The 13,474-nt window shown below is 39.0% G+C and overlaps 4 protein-coding genes across 7 annotated transcripts in view; 2 read left to right on the top strand and 2 right to left on the bottom strand.

Annotated features, from left to right (window-relative positions):
- The window catches only part of LOC309476224 (SLAM family member 5-like), a 232,245-nt gene that overhangs the window by 9,724 nt on the left and 209,047 nt on the right, over positions 1 to 13,474 (bottom strand). Inside the window, exon 12 of the mRNA XM_082139493.1 lies at positions 3,807 to 3,868. The gene's annotated coding sequence lies outside the window, so the exon portion shown is untranslated. The remainder of the gene's footprint in view (positions 1 to 3,806; positions 3,869 to 13,474) is intronic.
- The window catches only part of LOC309476062 (uncharacterized protein), a 77,099-nt gene that overhangs the window by 16,097 nt on the left and 47,528 nt on the right, over positions 1 to 13,474 (top strand). The gene's annotated exons all lie outside the window — the stretch shown is intronic.
- The window catches only part of LOC309476275 (uncharacterized protein), a 106,570-nt gene that overhangs the window by 79,307 nt on the left and 13,789 nt on the right, over positions 1 to 13,474 (top strand). Inside the window, exon 2 of the mRNA XM_082139558.1 lies at positions 7,698 to 7,761. The gene's annotated coding sequence lies outside the window, so the exon portion shown is untranslated. The remainder of the gene's footprint in view (positions 1 to 7,697; positions 7,762 to 13,474) is intronic.
- Positions 1,714 to 7,405, bottom strand: LOC309474901 (SLAM family member 5-like; the record flags this gene model as incomplete). Its single annotated transcript, XM_082137520.1, has 6 exons — positions 7,314 to 7,405; positions 6,411 to 6,743; positions 4,322 to 4,615; positions 3,987 to 4,139; positions 3,807 to 3,868; positions 1,714 to 1,731 (listed from the first exon to the last, which is right to left on the bottom strand). Exons 1-6 carry the CDS (start codon positions 7,360 to 7,362, stop codon positions 1,714 to 1,716), a joined length of 909 nt encoding a protein of 302 aa, XP_081993646.1. The 5' UTR covers positions 7,363 to 7,405.

Below are 13,474 nucleotides of genomic sequence, written 5' to 3'. Positions count from 1 at the left end.
GGCTACTGTGTGCGATCGAAGGTTTAGAGCGGCTTGCCTGCCTGGCTGTGCATTAGGGATGAAATGCATAGGCTAACTGATGCTACTAAAATTTATACTGGCCAGCGGGGTGGCCAGTGGGGTGGCCAGGAGTCGGCCAGGGGTGGCCACGGCCACCCCTGGCCACCCCCTGGTGGCGCCATTGGAAGCAGTTCGGGGTTGCTAAGGCCCCGTCCACACTACTGCGTTTTCGTTTAAAAACGGAGACCTTTTGCTACGTTTGCACCTCCCGTCCACACTAAAACGGCAAAAACGGAGACCCAAAACGGAGAAGTTTAGAAACGCTGCTGACCCGTTTTTCGTTTTGAATCTCCGGAGGGCGTTTTAGTGTGGACGGGTCAAAACGGAGGACTTTAGAAACGATGACGTAGTAGAGGCTCACGCTCGGCTCTATGATTGGGTGTCATCAGTCATGGCGTATAGCTTTGCTAGCAGCTGTTGTGCAAGTAAATTCTGCATTTTACAATGATATAACTGCCTACATGCGCCGGAGGCAAGCTATTATTCGAGCGATCTGTGACAATTCCCGTGTGCAGTGGCGGTACCGACCGTACATGGAGCGTCGGTTTTGGGTTAACCCGGGAAGAACCAGCGCATGGTGGGTTTACACCGGCACGCGCATGCCCAGTGTTGGTGAATGGTCACGTGATCCGCGTTTTCAGTCGTTTTAATGTGGACGGAGATCAATTCTAATACGCAGCTAAAACGCTGGTGTGGACGGAGATCGTATTCGTTTTAATTCTCCGTTTCTAAACTAAAACGCAGTAGTGTGGACGAGGCCTAAGAGACAGCTATCAGCTCCACACGCGACGCGACTCCCGCGGATATAAAAGGAATGGACATCTCATTCTACCGAACTACATGCAAGTGCAGAATTACAACTCACAGGTCAGTTTATTAGACAAATTAAACTTGTGAGGTAACGTTAACACAGCACTGTTTCACTTGGTCTACCATTACACTATCACACTAAACTGCATTTGAATGTGTTGAAATGTATGTGTTAGTTTGTCTGTATGAGACTAGCAGTAAGCTAGATCAACATTAGAATAACATACAGATCATATTCTGACATTTTATCATTGTTGAACTATATAACACTGATTAGTTTTATGTAAATGTGCTCACCTGTTTAATAAAGTACATGTAGGAGCGGTCGAAGTCTCGGACGTGGAGCTCTCGTTTATATACTGTCTATGGGAGCTCTAGGCATCTCGAAAACACCGCGCTGATATTGATTCTCAGTTTAGTTCTCCTTTTTTATCCAAAGTCTGCTTGCCATGGTCCATAATGTTTGAACGAGATAACAACAGCGTGCAGATAGACATTGCGAACTACAGTGGTCCACGTCTGTCGTCTTGGTTACTGAGGGCTCTGGTTCATAGCTCTGGTTACCATGGCAGTACAAGCGGAAACCAGGGACAACGCGGATATGACGCCATTGACTGCGACAAAACGGAAATAAAGAAACGTGCCGTGTCTTCGAATTAAATTAAAATTTCTCCTGGTTTGAAAGTTGTTGGAAACAGTCGGGATAATGTAAGTACACAACTAAAAAATATATATAACATAGATATAGTGATTTTTGCTATTTTTAAAGCAAAAAAATGACATATTGTGCCTTTAACAGATTTCCTTTTTCTTTTATCATTTATTTAACTGAATGCCTCCTGATTATTTCACAATGTAGAACTGTAGCATCAATACATAAGCACAAGAACAGAAGTGAGAGGAAATGACATCATACATGCAAGTCATTTAGGTAGGCGTATATTCAGGGCAGCATTAATGCAACGCCCCCGGGATGAGGATGGGGCGTCAATGAGTTTGAAGTTCGGTGTTCAAATTCAGAACAAACGGAATGAGAACAGAACACACGGAATGAGAAAGCGCCATATAGCTCTCCATATGAAGCATATTCTAACTTCATTTAAGCTGCTTACAACAACAGTCTCAATGTTTCTGTCTCAGCCACTGTTCGGACTGTGTGCCAATATGTAGTTGATGCAGTGATATGTGTGTACATTTAATATGACAGACCTACTGTATAGGTTCGGATGATGGCATTTATTCCTGCAAAGTAAAAGGCTGATAACTTGCACTTTGTGATTTAGAAAAAAATTGTGAATGTAAGTAATAGTTCTGGGGGATAAAGGGCCCCTCAAAAGGTAAAGCCCAGGGGCCCCTTAAAATGCTGGGTCAAATGCCAACTTGCCCATGCATATTTTCATGTTAGGAAAACAATTTTCTGTGGTAAATAAAAGAGCGCAATAAGAGAAGGACAAGCATTCCACATCACGTCTGAAGGCATGTTGCGCTTAAGTCTCCTCGACCACGGCAAACATCGAAGTATATCGTTTTAACCCGTGATGGATGAAATCATGTATGACCATAGCGTTTGTATGTCATACTAAAATGTATGACCAAGGTTAAAAAAAATTGTAATCTTCCGCTAACACAAAAGTTTGTGGCAGAATGTTGGGTATGTTGGAGACTGTAAGACTGAAAATACTGGTTGAGGCCTGATTTATGGGACAAAAGGGCCCGGCTGGCTAATTAACATTTGAACTCACAAAAGCACATGAAATAACAACAGAGAACTCACACAAGAACATGGTTTAATGCGAATGTTTATCATTGACTGTTATGCTTTTGGTGTCATTTGAAATGTCTCAAAGTGAGTGGTACAGATATCTCATATCCAGATAGATAAAATAAAAGGAAATAAGGTTTATAGAAGTTCATAGAAAACTGGTTTAGAGATTAGGCCAGATAAGGCAACCCCCCTTCTGTGGGATAGAAGCCATTTGAGGGTGGTCTCACCCCATCCCCCATATCACCTGGTCAGGAGAGAATAAAGGAAGGTGTTCTGGCCCTCTCTGGTGCTTCTTCTTGGCTGGGTACGAATGGAGTAGGTGGTCTCTCTTTCTCTCTCTCTCTCTCTCTCTCTCCCTCTCTCTCTCTCTCTCTCTTTCCCTTTCTCTCTCTCTCTCTCTCTCTCTCTCTCTCTCTCTCTCTCTCTCTCTCTCTCTCTCTCTCTCTCTATCTCAGGTAGGCTACAAGCTGGGTAAGATTCTTTGGTGTAACCAATGTATAACCATGTTCTAGATATTTGAATTGATTGTGGAATTGATCTCTGATATCTGAAATATTAAATTGCTACAATGTGATTATTCCAACTGATTTTGACATTGTTCATTTAATGGTTAAAAGAAATAGTCATACATTCGCTCACTTCTAGTGAGGCACAGATGTTATTAAAACCTTTCATTTATGGAGTCAGATGAATTAACGAGTAAATACATATGATTAATGTATTACAAATTTAACCAACCAATACTTTGCATGAGTGAGGACAGAACACGTGATAACCTTCCCCGTGTATTGGCGAACCGGAGATTGGACTAGCGGGCCTTACAATACTGACACCGTGTCTACACTGAACACGACAAAACAACCGTTGCAAATTAATTTGTCCTTGTCGTCAGAAGTAGCGCAGGCGTGTGGAGTATGACAGAAATAGAATCAGGACTGATTTTTCTGTGCTAATACATTTAGATTTATGCTAATTCTCTTTTTTAGTTGCAAACAGTATACACTTAATGTAAATAAAAACATGCATAAAAACACTTCTTTTTTTTATCTGCACCCAAGGCAATAATAATTATAATGGATGGACTGTTATTCACAGGTCTGTTCACTGACCGTCTGATGCAGCAAACTTCAATCTGACTAACTCACTGCAACACAGTCATAAATGATCTTACCTTTTGTCGTGTTGTTGGTTTACACAATGCTGAATCAGTTCTGTCTTCCTCCCCGGTCTGAACTGCTTTAACAATAATACAGATGAGTTAAAAACAACAGAGCTTGCATTCTTGTAGAGAATTTTCTATATATCTGATTCAAATGCATTAATATTTATAGTTAATAATGTAATTCCTGACCTGTTTTTCTACATTTCCTGCAGATGCAGAGGATCCCGACTATAACAACAATCATCAGAGATCCAGCAGCAGAGATCAACACTATCAGAGACACTGAGACTGGAGGAACTGAAGGAGACTGTGAAGGAGTCTGTGGGAGCAGTGCTGTAACGCCTAAAGAGAGACAGTCATTAAAGAACGTGTCAGTCTACAACAAAAGAGGGCTGCGTTTTGACACAAGTTGATCACAGAGAACACTGGTGGCAATGGTCTCCACAATCAACTTGGGCTTACAAAGCTTTTGGGAAACAGATCAGGTCAGTAAATACACACATATACCATCAGTGCTGTGGTACCTGCACATGTGTGACAGAGTGTGTTGATGTCCAGATGTGTGGTCTGGTTGCTGATGGGATTGTTCAGCACACAGCTGTAGGTGTTTTTATCCTGATATTCCACCTCCAGAGGTAGAGAGAGACTGATGCTGAGATCACACACACTGATGCTGGACAATACACTGATTCCTTTGTACCAGGAGAGAGTCACATTACTCACATTCAACACTGAACACAGCAGTGAACAATTTGATGATTTTGATGAAGATGATGATGAAGAACAGTCTCTGGTGATGTTAGGAGTGCGCAGTTGAGCTGGGAAATATGAGAGAATAAACATAACCACAATTTATTTTCAGCAGAAAAGCAAAAATCTGGGTTACAGTGAGACTCACAATGACAGTGAACAGGGACGATCCGCAAACATCAAAATACTCACTGTGCAGTGACCAGATGTGAACAATATGAGTGTTAACATGAGTTTAATGTGAAAACAGAATCACACACTATCCTTTTGTGTGTAAAGTTATATTTACAGTAACTTTTTGCTTTGACATCACAACACCTTAAACACTAAAATGAATGATTTAAACAGCTTTACAGCTCAAATAATACACAAGTTTCAGCAGATGAATTAATGTAAGTGTTTTTATAAAAACTAATGTAAGTGTTAATGTTATTTTATAAAATAAATAAGCATTACATTTCTGCTTTTAAAATGTCCAAAAACTGACCCAGCGCCTCTTAGTAAGTGCCTTATTTTTTCTTTTTCTTTTAAAGAAAACTAGGGACAAATCTTTTTTTTTTTTTTTTTTTTTTTGTGGTAATCAACCTTATGCTATAAATGCAGCGAATTGAGATTTTAAGGGTAAGTTCACCCAAAAATTTAAATTCTGTCATCATTTACTCATGTAACCGGTTCTACTCAACCTGCTCTGAGTGGGATTCGAGCTGTAGTCTCTGGTGTAGGAGTCGGGCGCTCTAACAAGAAAGATAAATACTACAGCCTCTAGTGCTAGTCGCTAGTGTGCCTCTTGAGATCTTGGGACTGAGTGAGGTTTACACACACAGATCTTCCTATACGACAGTTACACTCACCCTAATGTTGTGCATCTGCGGAACACAAATGAAGATATTTTTAATGAAATCTAAGATTTCTGTACCTCCACTGACAGTCAACATAACTACCACTTTGACTCTCAAGCATGTTCACTTGACATGCGAGAACCAATGAGGTTTATTAATGTGTAACATTTCCATGACTTTTCCAGGCATGAAAATTACAATTACAAAACGCAGCACGTTTAAACTTCTGCAAGAACCAATGAGGTTCATTCTTGTGTTACGCAGCACGTTTAAACTTCTGCAAGAACCAATGAGGTTCATTCTTGTGTTACGCAGCACGTTTAAACTTCTGCAAGAACCAATGAGGTTAATTCTTGTGTTACGCAGCACGTTTAAACTTCTGCAAGAACCAATGAGGTTCATTCTTGTGTTACGCAGCACGTTTAAACTTCTGCAAGAACCAATGAGGTTCATTCTTGTGTTACGCAGCACGTTTGAGCTTCAGCAAGAACCAATGAGGTTCATTCTCGTGCTACGCAGCACGTTTGAGCTTCAGCAAGAACCAATGAGGTTCATTCTTGTGTTACGCAGCACGTTTAAACTTCTGCAAGAACCAATGAGGTTCATTCTCGTGCGTCAAAGCATGAGCTTCTGTTTATGTTCGCTGATCAATATATATTTTTTTAATACAAATCTTAATCAAATCTGTTCATCATATAAAGCGATCTCATGTCTCTTCAGAAAATTTGGACTACTCAATTCATATGGATTAGTTTTACGATCTCTTTATGAACTTTTTGAAGCGTCAAAGTGGTAGTTGAGAAGACTCTCAACGGAGGGACAGAAATCTCTTTGATTTCATTAAAAATATCTTAATTTGTGTTTCAAAGATGAACAAAAGTCTTACAGGTTTGGTACGACATGAGGGTGAGTATGATGAGAGAATTTAGATTTTTCAACTTACCCTTTAAGTTTTGTTGAACTCAATAAAAAAACTTAATAAAACAGGAATATGTGAACATTTGGACAAATAATGTCTACTGACCATAGACAGAAACACTGAATGTTTTTGATGAATGTTCAGCTCCAAATATGTCTAGTGAATAAAGTCCAGTGTCTGTGCTTCTGGTGTTTGTGATGGTCAGAGATCCAGACTGATGATCCAGCTTCAGTCGGTCTCTGAATCTCCCATCAGGAACATCATCATATGTGGAGAAGATTTGTTTCTCTCTACTTATTTTAGCTATAATAGAGTTTTCAGTTCCAAATTTCCACAGTATATCGTCGTCTTCATGTATTTCAGTGACATCAGAGTGTAGAAGTACAGAATCTCCCTCCATCACTGACACTGACATCACTTCATCATCACCAAACACGTCTGGAGAACAAACAGAAACAGGTTTTATGCCGGTTAAGGCTACTAATGGTTTGCAAAGGATGAAATCTTTTGCGGTTTGAAAGTAAAAATGAATGTGTTTTTTTGACAAGTACATTTGTATTACATTTGTTGCCATTCAAAATTACTGCAGAAGTATTTTTTTAAATAATTTTAATGATAGCTGGGCATGAATTTCCATTTATCCATTTTGTATAAAATGCATATATTTAAAATTACAAAGAAATGCCTGAGTTTTGAAAGTGGCACAATGAAGGATTTCATTTCTGAGCCTCCACTGTTCGAGTTTCTCCATCATATACATTTGCATAATTCTCCATGACTTTTAACATTTTAATACATTTCCATGACTTTTCCAGGCATTAAAATTACAATTGAAAAATGTCCTGACAACCAGAGAGGCCTGAATCCAAAGTATATCTCAAAATAAAATCTCAGTTTGATTTGGTCTGTGATAGTGTAAATAGTCAAATTTAAACCATAGCAGTAGTTTGTCATTTTGTTCTGAAACAAATGTGAGATTTTAAGCCATAAAATGCTTTTAAAACTTACCAGTTGGACACCTCCAGCACAAACAGAACAAACCAAGCATGTGAAACATTTTCTTCACCCTTTCAGTGTCTGATCTAACAAGATCTGCATCTATTCGTATCCTCACACAATAGTCTCTCTATCTCTCTCTCTCTCTCTCTCTCTCTCTCTAACTGTTCTTAATAGTGGACAACAATCTTTATCATTCATTTATTAAACAATCGTTTAACATTGATAATGTTTGAAAGATAGTTGTCTGGGTGTATTAATTACACACAAAAAAAGAGTGGAATATTGTGTGAATCTCATTGAATTACCTGATAAATTAGATCTTACTGATTTTACAATTCAGTTGTGTGCAAAACAAAAAAGATTAAATCTATCCCTCTTGTCATTCTCATTGAGGTTGAGTCAAACTGAAACCTGCTGAGGTCGGTTTTCTTCAGAAACATGGACAAACATCTTGTAGGTGAGAGTGGGCTTTTGTTTGATGTGCGTTTAGTTGGTAGGTGAACTGGTGAAGGGCTTCTTCCTCTCCTGCTCACTTTACATCTAAATAAAACTGCTTTCCATTTTTCAAACACCATTGATAGATATTTGTTCTTGTTTTCAGCATAAACTCGCTTACTTTTGTTCAATTTCTCAGAAAAAAAGTTCTCATTTTCATCTCAAGTAAGTGTATTTTAGAGGATGTTTAGATATTTGCATTGCATTAGAGTATAATCTGTTCATCCTAAGGGGCTAATTTCCTCTTTAGCATATCCCATCCGAGCAGACCCTCAAGACACAAACACAGCTTTCATGGTTTCACACCCTGGAGTGGGGGCCCGATACACATATTGCCTCATACCCCACATGTGTCAGAAAGTTGTTGATCTCACAATACACAAGAAAGAAACTGCTGCACAACATGTCCCATCTGCAAGATGTTTAGACAAGATAACATTGTTTTTCACTTTAAATGAGACATCCAAGCACTTGCGGTCTGTCTCTCGGAAACTTCGCTCCCCATCTCACAAGAAGTACAAAAGTTCACCCCTTAGTCAATCAGCTACATTGAGGCATAAAGATTAATAAAAGAAAATCATTATATATATATATATACACATGATACATTTCAAATGATAATAATGGTAAACACATTAAAATGATATTCACGTATGAATATGATATTCAATATGATAAAACATCATATTGAGAGAAACACATCAACACGATAATAATGATTTCTTAAAATGTGATTTAATACATTTGATTAAATTATATTTAAGATATAAATGATTAAATGATAACACATAAGCAAGAGATATAATTTTTTTCTTTTTCTGATTAATCAGCCGCACTGTCAAAATAAAAGTCACAACAACAAGGCTCACATCACTTCAGAGTTCCTACTGGTGGTGCGAATACAATCAGAACATTTTTCCTGGAAACATTACTCGTGGAACCACCCTGGTGACTAGAATAAAGTTCCTAGAACTAAGTTCCTAGCACTACTAACTAAGCTCCTACCTAGGGGTCTGAAAGCCCCTATATAAAGTGATCGAGTCTCTTAAAAAAACTGGGGCTAAACTGCTTGATTCATATACGCTTAAGGCCCGTTCACACCAAGGACGATAACGATATAGATATGAGAAACGATATCGTTGGGATCCCTGTCAGAACGATTTTTTTTCGACCTGTCGAACGATAAAACACTGACAGCCAATCAAAATCCACTCGAATTTAAAGGACTCATGCATTTAAAATGCAGATGACATTGTGGAGAAGTTAAAGGTACAATATGTAAGAATTTTGCATTAAAACATCCCAAAATCTCAAGGCCAGTGTTATATATTTTGTTAAGTTGATTACTTACAATATCCCAAATGTTTCCAACTATTTTTAAATAATGAGAAAATTGCGATTTTAACCAAGGAAACGGGGCGTTAGAGCAGGGGGGAGCTGGGAGTCGCCAGTCAATTGCGTCATCCTCGGTTTCCGCTCGTACTGCGTGGAGTCCTGGACAAATGCGGAAGTTGTAGGCCTAGTTGTAGCGTCTATCAAGCAACAAACTTTAGCTTGTTTCGTGCTGTCGTTATGGAACACAATTATTATTTACTGATTGCAGCTGGTTCCGTTGACAAAGCATGCTTAATTTGATATTTTCCAAATGTAGCATTCGGTAATAGTTATGTTTATGCAAGGAAAGTATTATTGCTTTAGGTTTGTGTTTAGTTTATTGATATTGTTTATCACGTCTGGTGTTTATGGCCATGTAAATAAATATAGCATGTGTTATACATAAAGATTAATCAGTATTTTGGCAAATGATGTGGGCATGTTCGAATGTACTTTTACAACAATTGTTTAGAACACGTAAAACTGTGCAGCGTTATCACAACAATGAATTCGACAAATACAGTAACATCTATGATAACCAATTTAGTATTAAACCTTACTTTTCTTGCTGTTAATTCATTTTAATGAAATAAAAGTGTGATGAGGTTCAAGAGTCAGGCAGAAGACGGGTCGGCGTGACTGGGACTCGTACTTTATTAAAATAAAACAAAACAAACAAAAGTCGCGCACAACGCGCATTCACCGTGGCGACGGCACAAAACAGTTCAAAAATGAGAGCTCGGATCCACCGGTTTTCTTTCTCTGCGTCCAATTTTCTCTCCAGTCTCTGATTCCAGCACGGTCTCTCCACGCCAATAATACTGCAAAAAGACACAGGTGTTCGTCATTTGCACTTGACCTACTTACGTCCCCACTCGTCTTGTTTCTATCCCTCCCGTTACAGACCGCGCTGAACCACGCCCCCCCTCGCCACAAAAAGCATGTCATTAAACGCAACATTTATAAAAATAGAACATCCATGAACATGATTTTTCGATTCCCGTCTGACTGATTTACATCCACGGTGGAGTTGAAAACAACAGTTCCCATCATTCTACGCTCCTTTACATCGTCATCAAGCTACGCCGTTGTTGTTGTTTGGAATGTAGCGCCCTCTAGCGGCAGAAAATGTTGCATATTGTACCTTTAATTGCCGAGGTACAGAATTTTTTTTCAAGAATACGTTAAAAAAAAAGGACCCTTGGAATAAATAGTGAGAAGTATTAATGATGAGATCATTATGCAGGCTAGCAAATAGTTCAACAAAATTACCTCAGGTATCCAGCGCTGGTTTCGACAACATTGTATTGCTTCCTTTGAAGTTGCAGTGAATAAGGCGTTGTATATTAGTGGTGGGCCGTTATCGTGCTGCGTTAACGCGAGACTCTTATCGCGCGATAAAAAAAATATCGCCGTTAATCTATTCTCCAAGTTGGGCTGGGAGATGGCTCTATACTACACAAGCTATGATGACGCAATCTACCCGCGGCCGCGAGGTAAACCCGGCTGCAACGCATATTCGTCGTCATCTTAAGTAAACACGGCTGAAAGTGAAAGCTGGTGAAAAAGATCGGTGCAACATCCATTATTTGGACTTGGTTCGGGTTTAAGCCGTCAGACGAGCAGCAGCAAACTATATACAGAGTGTGTGGGGTAACAGTTCGGTAAGTTAACACACGACTAATCCGTTCGACCACCTCAAATTCAAAACGAAACATGATATCACTGAATACCAGCGCGCGCATATTATTCCCATTCCAATATATCTTAGTGGTGTAGCACATAATCTCGATTTTAAGAATCGTTGTTGTGTTTCTTTTTAACTGAAAAGACATCAGTTAGACAATATTCTAATTTTAAATTTGGGGTTTCATAAGCTCCAAGCCATAATAAACATTAGACCTACTTAAGTCTCTGCAGCTAGTGTACTTAAATTTTATTTATCTGCAAAATTATGTTGTATACTTACAGTTTTGCACAATATATGTTGTCAAAACTACATACACCCTTTAAAAAAAAATACATTTAGCAGTTGTTTAGCATGGGTCTGTGTAATCTGTTCTGAAATGGTTTTATTATAAAATACTGTATATCGTTATCGCAAGAGGCTGCAATGTATCACAATATAGATTTTAGGCCATATCGCCCATCCCTAATTGATAGCCTATAGTAGTTGATAATAACATAGGCCTACCTAATGTTGCCTACGGACGGTAACAGTACAGTAGTAACCTTTTACAGTCTATGAGTAGAACAGCTTTCTCAAGCAGTTTGTGATGCATTTTGGAAACAGGAGATGAGCCCCTGGTCTAATGCGCCACCTGGCTTGAGAAACCCCTTCTCAAAGACTTACTTTTATAGTCATTATTTGGGTAGCACACATATTCTGAATGCCTTCGGCAGAATTCAAATGAGCCATTTTAATCTAGATTAATCTAGATTAATTTCAAAATTAATCTAGATTAAAAAAATTAATCTATGCCCACCTCTAATATATATATATATATAAAGGTGTTGACTAGGTGTTGTTTTTATTTCCACTATTGACTTTGTCAGCTAAACTCGCTGTTAGATTAGATCGATTACACTAGACTAGCTAGATTCACTGTTTAGATGACAGTAAGTAAGATGACAAAGTAGCATGCTGAGGACATCTGCTGGTAAAAGACGTGTAAATGCAACAAACTGATATTGATTCATTCGAAACCCAGATATCAGACGGATGTGATGCGGCACTGCAGGCCTTGTTATGACCCAGACAAAATGTATGTGAGCCTAATGTGGCCCACATGTAAAAAGGCAAATATGGCACAAATATTTTAAATCACATGTGGGCCTTTTTAGGCAAAGATGCGGCACTCGTGGCAATGTGTAATCTGAATGTGAGCCTAAAGTGGCCCATTTGATAAATAATGAATATGGCCCAAATATTACAAACCAAATGTGGGCCACCTATGGCAAAAATCTGGCACAATCGACAATGAGTAATCTAGAAGTAAACCAAATATGGCCCACATTTGTTGCAGCAAATGTGGCCCAGTTATCTTAAAACATAACTGGGCCAGTTTTGGCAAAAATGTGGGACAGTAATCACTGGCGAATCTGAATGTGAACCTAAAGTGGCCCATAAATGGCATAGCAAATATGGGCCAAATACATTACACCAAATTTGGGCCGCATCTGGCAAATGTACGGCACAGTCAGCACTGGCTAAACAGGGTGTAAGATATTAATTAATAACAATTAGGGCCACTTTTGACAAATATACGGTACAGTTTGACAGCCCTAAATATCATTAGAAAATGTGGCCACTTCTGGCTTGCATGCAGCACCTTTGAAAGAGCTTTGAAAACATGAAAATACAATGTGTGTGTGTGTGTGCGTGCACCACAAACACAGACATGCACTACTGACAGCTCTTACAGTCAGTTAAATTATGTTGTACATGTTGGTAGAGTGGCAGTTTTATGGTCTTGGAACGTTACTGAATATTTGGCTGAGATGCATTTTGAGTTGCTGTATGTAAAAATCTTTGCTGTGGTTTTAGTGGTGGAATTTTAGATTATTTCCAGAGAATCGTTCATTTTCAGTTTGTTCACCAAAATGATTCATTCAGATTCGTTCACTGATTCGTTCAGTGACAATTTCTTCATATTACATAAATACGCCAGCAGTAGAGATGTGACGGTGATAAATATTCTCCCACCGGTAAATCGACTTCTGACAACACCGGTAATATCGGTTTCACCGGGGGGGATGTAAAACATTTTTATACATCGCTTTTAAAAAGCTGGTGCTTAAATTAGCGTCAATTCATTCTTCGCAGGGAGTTTGATTGACATGCGATCTGAGTCTGACCAATCAAAATCCACCATTTTTTTCCGACAAAGCAGTCAGGAGAGTTAGTAGATTAACATTGGTGGATTTGAACTTGGCTTTAACTGAGCCAATCTGTCACGACACATTAATGGCAGGGTAGGCAGGATTTTTCTAAAAAACGTTTTCCCAAATTTGTTTAAACTGTCTTTAAATACCAATACATAATTAAAAAGTAAGTACTCTGAAAAAGAGAGTATAAAAATCAAGTGTCTGTAATCCTCTCAGGACTGCAATAAACACCGCTACTTATTCCATTCACTCCCACCCCCTCCCTTCTGGGCTGCTTTCAAAGCCACGCCCCCAAAACACATGAACGCGCGATGCCGACCGCTCAGCTGGAGGAGGCGTTTACCAGCGCCGAGCAGAGAGGAGCGCAGTGCATGTAGTGACATCATGTCAGAATCACATGTAATAAAATACCT

This window comes from Leuciscus leuciscus (assembly GCF_965113295.1).
Source record: "Leuciscus leuciscus genome assembly, chromosome: 15".
Taxonomy (NCBI): Eukaryota; Metazoa; Chordata; class Actinopteri; order Cypriniformes; family Leuciscidae; genus Leuciscus; species Leuciscus leuciscus.
This window is presented reverse-complemented; position numbering and strand designations above follow the sequence as displayed.